The 18942-nt window shown below is 43.0% G+C and overlaps 1 protein-coding gene across 1 annotated transcript in view; it reads right to left on the minus strand.

Annotated features, from left to right (window-relative positions):
- Positions 1-18942, minus strand: part of tars1 (threonyl-tRNA synthetase 1) — a 117279-nt gene that overhangs the window by 5962 nt on the left and 92375 nt on the right. The window contains exons 2-10 of the mRNA XM_083783213.1: positions 7172-7319; positions 6169-6240; positions 5377-5567; positions 3653-3776; positions 3222-3343; positions 2413-2530; positions 1351-1415; positions 594-672; positions 335-481 (exon numbers count right to left, since the gene is read on the minus strand). Coding sequence (XP_083639339.1) covers positions 335-481; positions 594-672; positions 1351-1415; positions 2413-2530; positions 3222-3343; positions 3653-3776; positions 5377-5567; positions 6169-6240; positions 7172-7231 — 978 coding nt within the window. The 5' untranslated portion in view covers positions 7232-7319. The remainder of the gene's footprint in view (positions 1-334; positions 482-593; positions 673-1350; positions 1416-2412; positions 2531-3221; positions 3344-3652; positions 3777-5376; positions 5568-6168; positions 6241-7171; positions 7320-18942) is intronic.

Here is an 18942-nt window from a genome sequence, read left to right on the forward strand (position 1 = left end):
ACGTCGGACCAGACCAAGTTCAACACATGTCGGACCAGACCTAGTTCAACGCATGTCGGACCAGACCAAGTTCAACGCATGTCGGACCAGACCAAGTTCAACGCATGTCGGACCAGACCAAGTTCAACGCATGTCGGGAGCAACAGGTGATTTGCGCATGTCAGACTTTTGGTGTGTCGGAAAGCATGGGCACCCCATGAATTTCTGTGTGAGGGGTTACATCTTCAACTTTAACATAGTCTTACATCATTCGCAAACACAGCACATGGTGTACAAATGATTCAAGTTGCCATGATCATATTTTGTAGCTACAGAATGTCATGGTAGCCCATACCCGTCCCAGTTTACGATGGTCTCTGTTCTTTGCCTCCTCCTGGAACTTCTCCCAGTCTTTGAGCATCTTGGAGTCAGGGAAAGAGATTCCATAGAGTCTCTGGAGGCTTTCCTTGTCAGCCTTTCCCTCCCAATAGGTGGATGAATTCTGGAATAACACACAGGTTCAAGCCTCAAGGATAGTTATCTTTTAATTTTCTTTCAGCTCTCCTATCCCATGAGTATTGTATTTGTAAGAAAAACCAACACTAGCTGGTCACCTTGTGGATCTTCAGGACCTTAATCTTTCCGGTGTGTCTCACATGAGGTCCTCTGCACAGGTCAATCAATGGACCACACCTAGAATACGCAGCATATTTTACTTACACAAGCTACTGTACAGTATATCTGCTGCAAAATACATATTGTTGGCTAAAAGAAACACTAGTACCCTCTGTGTACACGTTCAACATGATCAATAATAATAGTATTAATGAATCTGTCGATATATTACGATATACCTTACTTACGTTCATAGTCTAAGTGTATATTATTATTGCATATCATTTAATTTGTTATATTTGGCGTTAACACCTGTAAATAACTTGTAAATGTTTCTATTCTATTGCTTCATGTAATGCACCAACCTCACCAATAATTTTTTTGCAAACATATCTGGTAATACAAATTAAGTCAAACTTAACAGTTTGACTGCTGAAAACGATTTACCAGACTTTTAATCAACCCCCCTTCACTGCCGAGATTGTTGTATTACCTTTAGAGCATACGCTGAATTATTTGGGCTTTTAATCCGCGAAAATCGAGCGAAAAAAGCTTCCCCCGTTTGTTATGAACGACCGCACCACCCGCCATCTTGGTACACCCGGAAGACGTAATGTAATTTTTTACATTACGGCGGATTAAACACATAAAACAAAAGGCGCGTATGTCCGATATGGCAGCGACATTAACCTGGAGTAATCCATTCCCGGCACGGAAACTGTAATGTAGAAACGGCATGTCGGCTACTCGGCTTACCTGTAAACCGTAGTAGTAGGGGTGGTGACTTTCTCGTTCAGAATACGACACTTAAACTTGTTGTACTGTGAAAAGCAAGAGTAGGTTTAAGAATGGTGGTGGGGGGGGACCAGTGGTTTTCAACCAGTGGTCCGGGGACCACCAGTGGTCCTTGAGGCGGTTCTAGGTGGTCCCCAGCTAAATGATGGAGAGTTCGTAACCAAATGAACCCTTATAGATCTTTAACTCTTGAGAGCATAAAATGAAACCAAGTGGACCCGCACTCTCAAGAGTTAAATTGTTTAAAATCTGCATTACTTAATTTACAAAGAAGTCTACACAATGAGTGAATGTAGAAGAACTGTTATTTTGAGCAACGTTTGCCTGTTTAGTGAACAAAATCTTATCCAACGAAAACAAAATAAGTTTTGGGTATGAGAGGCTAAATCTCATCAAATGGTGGTCTGTGTGTATGTATGTAATTATGTATGTGTTATATATATATATACACTCCCGACAGCAACGATTATGCAACATAGGCTATATTCTGCATATACTTGCCATATGTTGGCATAATATGTTAATAATTAATATATTTAAAATAAAACTATAGCACCACCATGACATAACTGGTAGCCTGACAAACCCCACAAATAGCATAATATGATGATATAATCCTAAATAAATATACAATAAATTGTGTCCTCTCAACTTGAAACAATTTTGTGGATGCAGGCAAAAATAGGAAACGGGGTTTCTCAACAGCTTGCATAATGTAGGCTATAGTGTACATTATGCAGGTAATAATAATTGCTACTCTTATCAGGCAATAAGGCTACCATTTTTGCAACGTATGCTTTATTTAAATCTCTGGGTCCATAACTTTGTGGAAAATAAGTTATACTGTATATCCGTAATCTACATAGTAGACTTAAAATATAAAATGTAATATTAAATGTTAGGGGGACAATTACCTATAAAACTATTTTTTATTAGTATTATTTTGGAAACGTTTATGGTCTTCTAGACAAGAACTCAATATACATTTGCACCCGTTAGTTTTTTGTGGTTCGGGGTGGGTACCTTGAACATTTCCAGGAGGGTCTCCTTCTTAATCTCCAGCCTCTCGAAGGGCTGCTTCTCCTTGATGATCTTCTTGCACAAGGTCTCCAGACAGGGAAAGTCATTGCTTGATACGCACCTATCCAATGACAAGTGGGGATAAGACCACAACGCAAGCCGTGGCAACTTTTGGAGCCTAGTAGCCTACATTCACATTCAATTACCAAGTGCTTATAACTGTTAAGTAGGTTTGTTGCAGTCCTTCTACCAAATAATTTTCCATATGTACAGGCATTTTGTCCAGTAACACAATTCCATTATGGCCACACCGTCTGAACCCTTCAAGTGCAGGCATTAGTCCCTTAACAATGTAAAAATTACCTTGCAACAACCCCCCCCCCCCCCCCCCCAGCATGACATTAGCATTAATGACTTCAATACAGAAGGTGTGGAATTAATTACAGCCTTCTTACATGCCTGCAAGAGTGTGAGAGAAAATCTGTTTCAATTAAATGTTGAATGATAATGTGTTAAAGTTGCTTACTAATGTGGCATATTCATGCTTGCTAAAGCCTCAGTTATACTTGTTTGTGCTCCATTGTATGACATGTCTTTTGCGTTGAGTGACAACGTTGTGCAATGGAGAATAAATGCCATGTATGTACTGTATTTGTCCACCAGAGCCCCCTGAAAGATAGGCTCAACTATATCTAATTTTGCCTTATTATTGGTAAGAAAAGAATGACTGCTCCAAGCCTTGAAGTGCGAACAAAACATTATAGAGAAGTGATGCAACAACTCAGGCATTGAAGACATTTGTCCACACTTACTCATCCTCGAGGTGCATGTCATAGTAGAAACCGCTCTCGATGGGTGGACCGTAGCAGAGGCAGCCTCCGTACACCCGCTCCATGGCTTCACCCATGATATGGGCACTAGAGTGCCAGTATACCTGAGGAAGTCAAAGGAATCATGTGTAATTCTGAGAAAGTACTGGGGGAATGAACCCAGATGAAAGCATTGGCCTAAATGTTGATCTATTAAATTCAGTTGGCATCTAGCACTGGTGTACAACTCCCTTTACATTTGTACTTACATTGTTGTGAGCTTGGATATAGTCTAGTTTTGGTAAAGAGATTTGCTGTGTGTGTGTGTGTGTGGGGGGGTCCAAGAAGTACAGAGCCAACCCTGGTCAAGTTTACTAACTATAGAGGGTGAAGTGAAGTGGTTAATTCTCAGAGCTGGAGAGGAATAGACTTACTGCTTGGGCTTCCTCATCGTCAAACTTGAGTAGCTGCAGACTACAGTCAGTCTCCAGTGGTCTATCCAAGTCCCATACACAGTTGTTCACTTTAGCAATAACTGTGTTGTCAGCAAGACCTTGGCTGAAAAGTAAAAAGAAGAAGACGTCACACTCCTGGGATTCAGAGATTGTAGGAAGGTGCCATGTACCAGTACGTGGTCCAATGACAATTTGTTTTAAATAAATCCCTGCAGCTATCATTCTATTTCAAGCTGTCCCGGTAGAGATTCCCTCAAAACAAATTTCAGAACTGAATAAAATGATTTCTAGATTTATTTGGCAGGGGAAAAAACCCAGTCAGATTTAAAACGTTGAAATTGAAATTAGGGCAACCACACTAAAAAGATGATGGAGGTATGGCCGTACACAATTTCAAAGATTATTTCTATGCAGCCCAAATTAAACCCTTAACTAACGTATACAATACAATGCATCAAGCCAGGTGGAAAAATATTGAACTCTCTATTATGAAGGATCCCACAATTCGTGCGATGTTAAGTTATAGAAATCTAGGGAGAGCTTTAGAGAATATAACAAATCCACGGATTGAATCTCATTAAAACATTTGGAAGATGGTAAAAGATGAATATAAATTAGATGATAAGATTCAAATACTTCAGTGGTGTGCGTATGATCCAGGTTTCAGACCAAATACATTAGACTGTAGGTTCAAATCATGGATTCCGAAAGGAATTAAAACATTCTATCCACTTACAGAGAAGGGACTTTTGAAAAACTGAAGAGAGAATTTAATCTAGATAGATAAAACAAAACCGACTTCGGTGAGATTATTTATTGATGCATACAGGAACAATTGAGCTAAAGGTGTTTTCAGATTTTGGTCTGAGATATGTCAATTCCAATGGAAATTGACATTAATTCACATGTATGGGGGGAATTTGGGTGGAAGTGTCTTGTCCGTTTCTTCATTACACCGAAACAGAAGGCACATTTCTCGAATGGGGAGGCAACATGCTGGAGACAGTGTGGGTCTCGGGAGGCTAACCATTGGCATATTTTCTGGGGGTGACTACAGTGATTACAACCTTCTGGACAGAATTTCAGAGATCAATAAATACAATATTTGGTGCAAATTTGCCCTTAGAGTTTACTACATTATTTTTGGGACATGCACATTTTCAGACGGGAAGATCTGATGAATACCTATTCGGTATTCTGATATCTGCATGTAGAAAAGTATTTACACGACACTGGTTGCTTCCTGAGGCCCCCACCATAAAAGACTGGATAGATAGTAAATGATATTTATAATATGGAACAGATCACTTTCTCTCTCAGATTGCAGAAGGAGAAATCAAATGTATAAAGTTTTGGTCTAACTGGGTGGAATATATTATACCTTTGCGACCAGATTTTGGAGCGGCAAGGATTGAATGACTGAAATTCTGTCTTACTCATGCCCCTTTTTTGTTTTTATTTTAATTATTGCTCACAGCTTCAAATACTCTCATGTATTCCTATGAGTATTGTACTTTTAACATTTCTGTACACTACCTCTCCCATACGCTTTATTTTATTATTATTTTTGTTCCCGTTTAAAACTGAATAAATTTGAAAAGAAAAAAAATCTCTGCAGGTGCCATCTTTAAGCTCCACAACAGCAAGGGGCTGACCAATGACAACAACAGAAAAAGGGAAGTTACGTCTGCCGTAACACTAACCTGATCCCGCATGCCACCTGGTACGGTGTGGTCTTCCAGGACTCACCGTCCACCACCTTCCCATCAGGCAGGGTCACCTTGATGGGCCGAGCGTCATTCGCAGCCCTCTCGGCCAACAGGGCGTCGTGTTCAGCCTTCAGCGTTGTGTAGAGAGACAGGCGCCCCTCAATATACTGAGGTGGTGGGGTCAGCTGGAATGTAACGACATAGGTATGAGACAACATTGGGAGTCGGGGTGGCAAATCTATCAGGCACTACACCTTACAAACACACCCCACATTGCCCGTCTCGTGTATCTCTTCCAATAGACACACAACACAAGAGAGCTCTTGTCCATTCTTTGGGTTTGTACTTGCAGATGCATTAAAGTAGATTGGAGGTTTGTACGCAATGTAATCCTCAGTGTTTGTTCAACTCTGAGTGTACTGTAGTATGCAAATATCCTCGTAAAAGGTCCAGTTGTTTGATTTGTACACTCTCAGAATTCAAGGGTTAGAAAACAAACTACAAAAAACAGCCTAGGGTTTCATCCCCTGTTAACACTTTACCGTGTTTTTCATATTTTCTGTTGGCAGACACAACCTCCCAATCTAAACAAGCACTTAGTAATGCCTCTTATCTTGATTGTACAGTGCACAGTCCTTTCCATTACCTGACCATACATAGGTATTGTTCCACTGCCACAGCCTCAGAACCCATTTAAAGCCATGTCTTGTGGCATGTTAAACCATGCCCTTCTAAAACCAACAGCAGCATCTTTGAAGCATCCGACAACGTGATTTAGCATCTCACCTCTGTTCTGCCACCAGAGTCTCCTGTAGCAACTTTGGCCTTCTTCTTGCCTCCTTCTTTACCACCTCCCCCCTTGACAGAAACCACAAGTATCAGGTTATTACGTTGTTCTCCATTAATAGATGTGAACTACACACATTACATACTATAGCTGCACCTTGGGCTAAAATACAATTATGATCTGTTGTGCTACATCCATTAACCAAAACTAAACGTGGCGATGCAGCGTTCAGTTTTTTAATCTCCACATATCTGGAACATACACTTCTTTTAGATGAAAGCTGAATCTTTATTTTTTTTAATTGAATAATGTCCTTAATGTTTTGTGTAAATAATATGTAAATAATGTGTAAGCACTTCATTTGCACAGTTGAAATGTACTAAATGAATGAACATTTAATTCAGCTTACCGCAATTCCCATTAACATCCAGTATGCAAATACTGGATGTACTGTAGCATACGTACATTATGCACACGTGTACACACACACACACACACACACACACACACACGAATCCAAATCTAAATAAAAGAGACAGCTATCTTCAAGCCTTTCAACCACTGTTTTTCACCACTGCCTGATTTCAGTCTGTCTGTCTTTCTTTCTTTCTTCATCTCTTTCCAAATTTGCTGAAACAGCAATAATGGATCTTGCACGATAAAAAGTTCACCCACCTTTGTTTTTACACCTGCTGTAAACCTAACCTAGCCATGGTTCACATGACGCTCGTACTTTTGTCATAATGACAGTCATGTTTCAGGGCTACTGTTAGCCCCTTTCGGGACCCTACGTAAAACTTTTCTGATATTTTGTTGAGGTTTAATGTCAGAAACTTCAGTAGCATTTGGGTTCTGCTTGGAGGGCTAGGCTACTGTAAACCTTGAGTTGAACAAGCCTCACGTACGCGTCACTATCGATGACAGTGAAGCACACTGCTGCTACAGCTAGCACGACATGCTATCAGTTAAACCTTTAGTTAGTTCGTTTACATGCAGTACAACCTTTTTGTCTTCGCCCACTTGCATTTCGCTCATTTTATCCACCACACCGCCTTCTGCCATTGGAAGAACAAGGCTCTCCCTCTGGTTGAGTTAACTCAGATGATTGAATCGATGTGTTTTTGGGGTCTGTTTCTACCACGAGCGACACCGGCCAGCTGAGTGAGTGAGCATCAGGGATGATTATGTGACGTTACCCGGATATCAATCTGATGCAACATCAGAACCAGAAGGCGGGGAGAAGGCGTCGTTTAAAGCGGTAGGCCCTCCTTTTAATACTCTATGTCTATGGGTAGGCCTATACTGCCTTTTTCTGTGACGCGAGGTTAGCCTTTTTCGCAGAGCTTCCTAGATACGAATGTAATTAAACTAAATGGAGTTTTTCTGGAGGAATCTTATATTCACATTTGCACACAGTTATTGATCTGTAAAGGTCCATGGTTCCTAGGGGCCCCCTCAAGGACCACTTGGGGTCCCGGCCTGACACCAATTTGAGAAGCACGATGGGGCCTGGGCGCGTTCAGAAATAGCTTGGTTGGTTTTCACAACAATGTCACTGTTACGTATCCTAATACACACACACATTTTAACTCTATGATGATTTGGGGTGTTACAGTACAGTACAGTGACAGTACAGTACACGTACAGTAGAGGGACCCCCACACGGTAACTGTCATTTCTCAACCATTTCGGACACAGGGTGGCTCGCCAGAACCGGGCCGACCCCCTGGGCACGTGACTGGGGGTCTGGATGATCCGGGGACCCCCACACGGTAACTCTGTCACCCCCCAGGGACCCCCACATGGAGTTGCACCACTCACTTCACATGGGTGTGATTTTTAAGAAAGATTTTTTTTTTTTTTTATATATATATAATTTTTATCCCACGATTTTGCAACCCATTTTTTCACCCAGTGTCAATTATCTAATTGGGCTACACTTCCTCTGCCAACCTGGGGGGGCAGCGGACTGACCTCATGCTTCTTTCCATGCATGAGGAGTCCAAGCTGCTTCTTATCACCTGACAGGGGGGAGTTTCCCCAGCCGGACGTAGTGCGTGGAAGGAACACGTTATTCCGACTAGTTCCTTTCCCCTCCATCAGGCGCCCCGGCTGGCCAGGGGGAGGCAGTTTAGGAACCAGGATTTCTGCATGTTTTTGTGAGGGTAGGGTACCTACCCCAGACACAAAAAAAAAATACTTTATAATATTGGACTGCTTCTCTTGTATTCTATTTGTTCTGTTAAGTTGTTTTGTACTAACACTCCAACAATTCTGTCTCCATGTGTTTTTCAAAATAAATGTTTTTAAAAGCATACACAGAAATCACATAATGGCATTTTAAAACAACTATATTTGGTACAGACAACATATAAAAGTCCTGTGACCTCAAAGAGTATACTGTAGCCTACTGTCCATCACTCTTCTGTGAAATATAGCCTATATAGACTGGAAGCAGCCAAGAAGGGAGGGGCTCCTTAGGGTTTCTCGAGGGCATCTACATGAATCTATAGTTCTAAACCATTAAAAATTTTATTTGAACTTGGCTGGCGCTTTGGCATGGGGGTCAGATCATTATCAACATATAGAATGAATTCTGTAGTGGCCATATCAGGCCCGGCCGGCGCCATGGGGGGGCAAAGGGGATGTTTGCCCCCCTAAATCAACCTCTTTGCCCCCTTAGATCAAATAGTTACAGACAAAACAATGGTACATTTCCGAAGGAAGCCAACGAAATTGTGCGCCTCTGCCCTCTATAGATATGCAAATGTGGCGCATTGTCTTCATGTCCAATACTTGCCCCCGATTGCCCCCTCTGTCATTTCATCCTGGCACCGGGCCTGGGCCATATAATGTATGGAACATGTCACGTGTCCGATTGAGTGTACAGGGGTTTTCTTTTTTTTAATACTGTTTTTATTAGGCATTTTTTGTATATGACAACTTCAGAATATCCTTGACAATGATAATGAGTTATTCAGTTATATAAAATGAAAGATAATGACAGGTAATGTGAATTCCACATACAATACATAATAAAAAAGATATATAAATGTGATAAACACGAAAAAACAAAAAACAGTTAAACAATGACAAATGTGAACAGACAAACAAAACAAAGACAACAGGACAGACACTCTTGCTCTCAAACTTTCCCAACACGTTGTTGTAAATTATTGTACAGGGTTTGATAAGGTCAGATCAATATATGGAATGTCAGAACAGGTCAGTTCCATATATGGAGATCTAAGGGTGGCAGCAGGGTCTGTGTCTTGAGTGTACAGGGTTTGATGAGGGCCCAGGTAGGACCAGGCCTTAATTGTCGGGCCTGTTGAGAACTCTAGTTTTCGCTGGCTGCTGGGCGTGGCTGCACTAATAACTTTGGGGCAGGCCCGTCTAGAGTTTGAATGGACAGGTATCAATTAAAAAGGAGACATCGAAGAGGAAGGACGGGTGGGAAAGGATCAACATAATTGGAATGTCAGAACAGGTCAGCTCCATATATGGAGATCTAAGGGTTTGAGGTTTGAGGTCAGATGTAGAGTTGCTGGCCGGCTCCATACTGTATATGCAGATCTAGGTGATGATCCAGTCTTCTCCATGTATGGCTATCCAGGGTGTGATCTTCATATATGGAGGTGTGATGGACTGACGTCTGACGGCCATATATGGTGGCGTGACGTGTGACGAGACGTGATGGACTGACAACCATACATGTATATGGAGGTGTGACTGACCGACGGATTTGCAGGTTTTCATAGTAGGCTAATCTGCGGTTGCAAAAACCGCAGAAAAGTAAGAATAGGCCTTTAGAGGTCTGTAGCTCAGAGAGTTATTATGGGGGTCCTTAAATTAAAAGGAACCACTGATCAAATATAAATGAATGAATTAAGCCACGGATTAATGCAGGGTCCCCATGACCCCACTTTAAGAACCACCACTGATCTAAGGGAAGCATATGGGAAACTGTTTTTTGTTTGTTTGTTTGTTTTGTTTTTTGGTGACCAATTTGTTTTTCAAAGCTGTTTCAATCATACAGCAATGCCTGATGCCTGAGGTAGCACTGCTTGAAGGCAACAAACAAAACAAACCCTTGGCAAAAATGTGCATCTCAGTTGGAGATTTAAACTTTAGAGAATGTTTGACTCTCCAAGGGAATAAAGAAGAAAGTTGAGCGAATCCTCCCATCCCGCTTCTCTTGTGAGGGGAAGAAGCAGCCAATGAAGATTAAATAGGCCTAGCTATGCACTTGAAAAGTTAGACGTGTGTGTGTGTGTGTGTGTGTGTGTGTGTGTGTGTGTGTGTGTGTGTGTGTGTGTGTGTGTGTGTGTGTGTGTGTGTGTGTGTGTGTGTGTGTGTGTGTGTGTGTGTGTGTGTGTGTGTGCGTGCGTATGTTTGTTTAATGAGGACAGTAATTAAGAGAGGTGTTATTCAAGGTGAGGAGGAGATTTTGTGGGCAGCCATTAGGTGTCAGTAAAGAAACCTTGAACAAGAAAATGTGTAGAAAGAATAGACCCTTGTTTTTTCCAACACATGTTTTTTTCTGCCTGCAGTGTCCACTCCCCCACAGTGCTGCAACTGTCATTGTCACCTTGTACGCCAAAGTTTAGATACTGTGTAGGCGCCAGTAATTGTCTAGACTATAGGCATCTCAAAGAGCACAATGGAGGCAGGTGAATCTATGATTATTATGTGACATTGCTTTATCTCACTGAGCAATTTTTATACATAATATGATGTACGACATAATCATTCTTCACATATTATTAATCGAACAATGTACTTTTTCTGGCTCAGGCACTTTTGAACAGTTGCAGGGTTTCGATTTTAAAAAAGAGAGAAAAAAAGAAAGAAAAACGAACGGAGGGGTAAGCTACATTTTGATAAGCCTACCATATTACCATTTTCTTCTTCTTCTTAAAGATTGGTTTTGGGGCATTTGTCCTTTATTTATAGGACAGTAGACTGACAGTAAATAGGGAGAGACACGCAGCAAAGGTCGTCGGGATCGGGATTCGAACCTGCAGCACGCTGTCAGGCTAGGTGCCTAGACCACTACGCCAGCAGCCCGGGCAGCCTACTTTATACTTTGTATGACAAATTGTGAAATTCGCTGATCTACAAGCTCACAACATTGTGATGTGTTAAAAAAGCAGAGGCGTGGATTTCCATCATACAAGCTATCGCCCGAAAATCTAACCCTGAACAGTTGTAACCCCCATATTAACTACTAATATTTCATCTGGTTGTGTAGGCTACAAGTTCCTTTGGATCAACGTTACCAGCATACTGAACAGGACACGATGTCTCAACAGAGACTGTCCTTCACGTGGCAAGTAGGGAAGGTCAGTGCTTCGCAGCCAATCACGATCCATTCTTGTAGATCAATAATTGAAAGCTCCTCACAACCATCCATTAAATCCTTGTCCAGCGACAGCTACTGTACGTACAGTACCTCCACACCTATTCCAACTGCCACGCTCCAGTGTGATGTCCATATACTGCTGAGCAGGTCATTCTGTCAGCTGTCCAGCACAGAGGCGCTGCAGTCACATTAAAAAGCCTGATTTGGTGAAAACAGCCGAGCGCACGTTTGCATTCACAACGCATTGCAAGACTGTAGATGAGCTATTTCTGGCCTGTGACACTGTCACTCGACGGTGTATACATTATGCGTTAACTTACTTACATTTATAGTTAAATACCTCTCACATAGATGCTGCCCTAATAAGACAAAGACAGTTGTCAAACTTATATTTGTGCTGGGTGCAGACAATTTGCACGTGGGCAGGTTTCAGGGATGAAACCTGTAACTTCTTGGTCATGAGACGGACATTAATATTGATCACTGGGTATGCTGCCAGTAAAGTATCATTTCCACAGCTGTCACCCTAATTAATGACAAGTCCTGCAACCCTTCTTTGCTGTAAGTCCTGTAAGTTTAGTAAGAATCTCTGGTTGTCTCCACCAGGCCGAAGGCATGTGGGGAGAGTATGTTTTGCACTCCGTCCGTCCGCGTGTCCGTCCGTCCGTTTGTGTGTCCGTGTGTCCGTGAACAGCTAATCTCGGCCACCGTTAACCCGGTCGATGCCATATTTTGCACACACACTCCCTGGATGCCAACCATGAACCTCTGCCCCACACTTTCCAGAACGGCCTGTTATAGCGCCACCAGGAGGCCGCTTTGTGCAAAACAAGTTTTTCCATGCCATATTTTGCACACACACTCCCTGGATGCCAACCATGAACCTCTGCCCCAAACTTTCCAGAACGGCCTGTTATAGCGCCACCAGGAGGCCGCTTTGTGCAAAACAAGTTTTTGCACAGTACACCTACAGATTTTGTCCAAACATCACGCAAATTGGTACACAGTCTCTCTAGAGCCATTCAACGAAACGGGTCTTTCAGATTTATCAGACTCCATCCTGATTGGTTAAGATTGGCTTCCAAAGTTCACAGGAGTGCTCAGTTTCAAACAAAATGCTGCAAATCATGAACACATCGCGTGATTTCCATGAAATTGTGCACCCACATTCCCACTAGGCCGAGGACGAAATGCCACATGAACAATTTCAACTCAGCCTCAAGGTGGCGCTATAACTGGCCAAAAAGTGTTTTTACCTCTAACTGCACGGATCTGTGGATAACTTTGTATGCCAACTCCCTAGAGGCCAAGGAAAAACCTTTGTCTGGAATTTTTCACATCTGCTCTTTATAGCGCCACCAGGAGGCCGACATATGTAAAACACATTTTCTATTATTACTGGCCAGGGGGAGGCAGTTTAGTGACCAGGATTACTGCATGTTTTTGTGAGGGTACCTACCCTAGGGGACCCGGGGAGAACGTGCAAACTCCACACAGAAAGGCCCTTTCGCCAACCCCGCCTTCGGGTATGGGCACTGATGACGCGGAGGAGGAAACACGCCGCCAGCACCCACAGCGTCCCGAGCGGGAATCGAACCCAGGACCTGATTGAATTTAATTGAATTGAGAGAATAAAAAATCAACAAACAGAAATCACACCAGTGTGAAGTGAGGGGCGCTCGTATCATCGTACATCATCATGTATCGTGTATAATAACATGTCGATTTGCTCGTCCACATATGACGTACATTCTCCATTCATTGTCAATGGGAATTTAATATTTGTGTAAGACGAAAATCTACAGTAGAACCACTGCTTCTTCGCCTGGAAAGGAGCCAGCTTATAGGTGGTTCTGGCATCTGGTTAGTATGCCTCTCGGGCGTCTCCTTAGGGAGGTCCTCGAGGCACGTCCCACTGGGAGGAGACCCCGGGGCAGACAAAGGATCACGTCCCACTGGGAGGAGACCCCGGGGCAGATCAAGGACCACGTCCCACTGGGAGGAGACCCCGGGCAGACCAAGGACCACGTCCCACTGGGAGGAGACCCGGGGCAGACCAAGGACCACGTCCCACTGGGAGGAGACCCCGGGCAGACCAAGGATCACGTCCCACTGGGAGGAGACCCCCGGGGCAGACCAAGGATTACGTCCCACTGGGAGGAGACCCCTGGGCAGACCAAGGACCACGTCCCACTGGGAGGAGACCCCGGGGCAGACCAAGGATCACGTCCCACTGGGAGGAGACCCCGGGCAGACCAAGGATCATGTCCAAGGATCTCAACAAGATGTCTTGTTGGTAGGATTCCAACAAGATCATATTACTTATTTATTCCGTTGCTGTTGGTTGTCATGGCCGCCAGTTCCCACCTGATGTTGTGTGGGAGTTCGGACTGATCCAGACAGCACTGGATAACCGTTAGCTTGCATAACGTCTTCAGAGTAGGACTCAGGTCTAAGATGTACGAGTGATCAGAGTATTCTCCATGTACAAAGAGGATGATGCGTTCTCCCACAATGCAACAGCACATACCCTGCATTGGACCCGGGCCTTTCCTTTTAGGCTCCACCTTCTTCCAGGAGAAGGTCTCTGGACTGAATTTCCACATATCATTGGAGGTATAAGTCCTGTTGGCAAATATGTAGAGCTCTCCATTGTAGGTAAAGGCTGAATGATGGTAGAGTTCTACTGGAAGAAGCTGTGCAGAAGGTGTGCTCATCCAGAGGTCGGTCTCTGTGTCAAACACTCTGATGGTGTTGTTGTACCGACCCCCCATATAGCCCCCAAATACAAACATCTTTGTCCCAATGATGGTAGCAGAGTGACAAAATGAAGCAGGAGGTGGAGTTCCTCTGGTGTTAATTGAAGACCAGACCATTGTGCTGGTGACCAACTTGTACATGTCATTAGTGACTCCAGTCAGCCCTGTGTCTCCTCCATGGATAAAGATGACCTTCCCCAACACACAGGCTGATTGGCCCTTCCTCTCCTCTGGAACAGCTCCAGAAACCCTGCTGGGTTTCAACCACATGTGGGCGTCCACATCAAATGCATAAAGCTCATTGTAGTACTCCTCTTCACATTGGCCTCCCCAGATGTAGACTGTATCTTCCATCAGCACAGCTCTGTGGCCGTAGCGCCTGGATGGAACCTCAAGGTGACCGTCTCCTCTTCCAGGACTCACTGGAGGTAACTTCTTCCAGCATAACGATATTGTGTTGAAGACATGGACATCCATCTGATCCTTGTTGTAGCTCGATCCATCACAGTAATCTCCAAAGGAATAAAGCTGGTTCCTCACTGCTACAGACGCGTGAGAGGCTCGCTTTGGTCCTCCTGCTTTGGAAACGGTCCAAGAAAACATCACCTTGTCTGTCTGTCTGTCTGTCTGTCTGTCTGTCTGTCTGTCTGTCTGTCTGTCTGTCTGTCTCGGCGCCTACTGTAATTTCAACCCTGTTCATCATCTTATATATTCTGGTGTGACATCACACACACAACACAAACTGTTTCCATGCACGTCAATCTACAGCTCGTGGCTCGTAGCGCGCCACCGAGTGGCGCGCTACGAGCTTGTAGGTCTGCTATTTTTGAAAAATCGAAGAGCGACTGACTGATCTCAGGTCAGAATGAAAACTGTCAGGATGTAGAAGACATTTTCAGAATCTGATCTCAGGTCAGAATGAAAACTGTCAGGATGTAGAAGACATTTTTAGAATCTGATCTCGGGTCAGAATGAAAACTGGAGAACTGGCAGGATGTAGAAGACATTTTTAGAATCTGATCTCAGGTCAGAATGGGCTAAATACGGTAACGTCAACTCAATTAACCCATTCTGAACGGGAACCCATTTTGGTGTTAGCATCATGTTATGCTTTAGCTATTGAAAAATAGCAGATCTACAAGCTCATAGCGCGCCACGAGCTTGTAGGTCTGCTATTTTTTGAACGACTGACATTTTTAGAATCTGATTTTCTCTGTTTTGGTACATTTCACAGCACATGGCATTGGCTGCAATGCTTGCCTATTCTCTAGTTGTTCGTCCTTTGACAGATCTTCAGGTATGAGTGAGTTTGAGACATTTTATATTATAATGTATACTTCAGTGCTGCACGATTTTGCTCAAACATGAATCTCGATTTCCCTCCACAAGAATTGAGATCACGATTGTCACACGGTTTAAAAATCTTCCATGAAAATATTTACCCTTACAGTATTGTCTTTAATCTGTAGTTGCTGAACTGCCTTTAGTCTGTAGTTGCCAACTAGTGCTACACGATTCTTGCTCATATTTAGAAATTAGATCACGGCCCAGGCCGTAGCGTAACGGTCTGGGCACCGGACTGGTGATCCAGTCGCGGTGTGCCGCGGGTTCGACTCCCGGACCCGACACGGCCTTTACCGCATGTCATCCCCCCATCTCTCTCCCGTTTCCTGTCAGCCTACTTTCTATCCCTTAAAAAATCAATAAAGGCGTAAGCCGCAAAAAAAAAAAAAAAAAAAAAAAGAAATTAGATCACATAGGTGTCTGAATCTAGATCTAAATATTTTTCTATTAATCGTGCAGCACTAGTATACTTTATTTTTTAATCAGCTGCAGCCTTGCACCAGCCTTTCAACCTGGCTGGTGTCCCTATTTTGGGCATAATGCCATTAGGGAAACCTCTTAAAACATTTAACAACAACAGCATATCATGTGATCTTGTGAAATGGCTATTCCTGCCGTACGACAGTCTAAACTAGGCCTTAAACTATTAAGCCTGGGAATGCATCTCTGCATCCTTAGCCTTTAACCACTTCAACCATTATTTTAAACTTTAGCTGTTGAAAAATAGCAGATCTACAAGCTCATAACGAGGCACCAAGTGGCGCAAGGCTTTGAATATTCGTATATTCTTTCACAGCGAACGTTTGCTTCTGGGGGGTCCCTGGAACAACATATTTTCAGATGGGGGTCGGTTGCCAAATACATATAATTCTGGAGCTCCTTGACATGAAATAGTTTGAGAACCACTGACATAGATTAAGAAACATAGGTTTTTCAGCAAGCCATCATGATTTAGAAGACATTTAGTAGAAACTGGTCTTAACAGGTTAAGTTAACAGGGTCACAAAGGGCTGAAGTGCTGTTCGCTACTGGGCAGACAGGTTCCACCACGGCACACCTCCAAATCCTGAAAATTTACATTTTCATTTCATTTCAAATGCCTTTTATTACTGTTATGTTAACAATTAAGACTGAAGTAATTAAAGCGGGTCACGTTTGCATGTTTGGAATTGCAACAGCTGAAATCATTAATATATCAGTATGCTGATATTATCCTGAGGGCCACATTAAGTGAAGGCCCCCGGGCCACCAGTTGCCCAGGTAAAGCATGCTCGGTCCAGAGTGGGCTATAGTTCCAAACATTGCTCCTATGTCTGGAACTATCCACATTTTTTAACTTGAGTAAAAGTATCAACACCGCAATAGTAGAGATGCTCTGTTACAAGTAAAAAGTCTGTAATTCAATATGTAAATTGGATTGTGCAAAAGTACAAAAAGTTCTAATAATTATGCAGAATTAAATTTAATCGTGAAAATGTGTGCAAATCTTTGAATATATTCTTTCACACTTCATCACAGTGAACGCTTTTAAGTCGTATTTTTGCTTCTGGGGGTTCTCTGGTACAAAACATTTTCAGATGGGAGTTGGCTGGCGAATACAGATGATTCCGGGTGTCCTTGACATGAAAAACTTTGAGAACCACTGTCAGGATTTAGAAGACACTTTTTTGTCAAATCTGGTCTCAATGGCTTAATTTTATACTATAAATAAAATCATAGTGTTTTTTTGGCAATTATGTATTTGGGCTTCTGGGGGTTCTCTGGTACAAAACATTTTCAGATGGGAGTTGGCTGGCGAATACAGATGATTCCGGGTGTCCTTGACATGAAAAACTTTGAGAACCACTGTCAGGATTTAGAAGACACTTTTTTGTCAAATCTGGTCTCAATGGCTTAATTTTATACTATAAATAAAATCATAGTGTTTTTTTGGCAATTATGTATTTGGGCGCCCACTTGCGATATTCTGATGGCGTAAACTAAAGGACGAGAGGGAGATACACGTTTTGACAGATGACACCCGGCTGCTGAAGCCCCGAGGTGCACCGAGTCCGGCACACACATTGAGTCTGATGCAGTCTGATGCAGTCTGATGCAGTCTGATGCAGTCTGATGCAGTGTGATGCAGTGTGATGCAGTCTGATGCAATCTGATGCAGTCTGATGCAGTCTGATGCAGTCTGATGCAGTGTGATGCAGTCTGATGCAGTGTGATGCAGTCTGATACAGTGTGATGCAGTCTGATGCAGTCTGATGCAGTGTGATGCAGTGTGATGCAGTGTGATGCAGTCTGATGCAGTGTGATGCATGCGGATGTGTTGAAGATGACTTTTAACCAGGCGTTGACGCTCGAGGGCTCACCTTTTCCACTGTTAATAAACCGAGATATTCTATACTTTTTGAGTGGTGCAACCACTCCCTTATGGAGCTATGTGTGTGGCTGGGTGGGTGCCTGGGTATGAGCACGAAAATAGCGTGGTTGTTTTTCACCACCTGTGCCAGTACAGTAGAGGGTACAGTAGAGTGATCCCCACACGGTAACTCTATCATTTCTCAACCGTTCCGGACGTGGCGCGGCTAGCCAGAATCGGCCCGGCCCCCTGGGTGCGTTTCTGGGGGTCTGGATGTTCCGGGGACCCTCCCGGGGACCCCCAGATACCCCCACATGGTAACACTCATTTCTCTACCGTTTCGGAAGTGGGGCGGCTATAGAACTTGAATAGTTTTCATATAGTTGTAGTCACATGATTTTAGTCACCTTTTTTTTCGACTATTTTTAGTCGACTACTAAAATATATTTTGGCGGGCCTTGATGCCGTCGTAATGACTGATTTTACGCCACCAGTTGCCCAGGTAAAGCATGCTCGGTCCAGAGTGGGCTATAGTTCCAAACATTGCTCCTATGTCTGGAACTATCCACATTTTTTAACTTGAGTAAAAGTATCAACACCGCAATAGTAGAGATGCTCTGTTACAAGTAAAAAGTCTGTAATTCAATATGTAAATTGGATTGTGCAAAAGTACAAAAAGTTCTAATAATTATGCAGAATTAAATTTAATCGTGAAAATGTGTGCAAATCTTTGAATATATTCTTTCACACTTCATCACAGTGAACGCTTTTAAGTCGTATTTTTGCTTCTGGGGGTTCTCTGGTACAAAACATTTTCAGATGGGAGTTGGCTGGCGAATACAGATGATTCCGGGTGTCCTTGACATGAAAAACTTTGAGAACCACTGTCAGGATTTAGAAGACACTTTTTTGTCAAATCTGGTCTCAATGGCTTAATTTTATACTATAAATAAAA

This window comes from Protomyctophum parallelum (assembly GCF_964188405.1).
Source record: "Protomyctophum parallelum genome assembly, chromosome: 15".
Taxonomy (NCBI): Eukaryota; Metazoa; Chordata; class Actinopteri; order Myctophiformes; family Myctophidae; genus Protomyctophum; species Protomyctophum parallelum.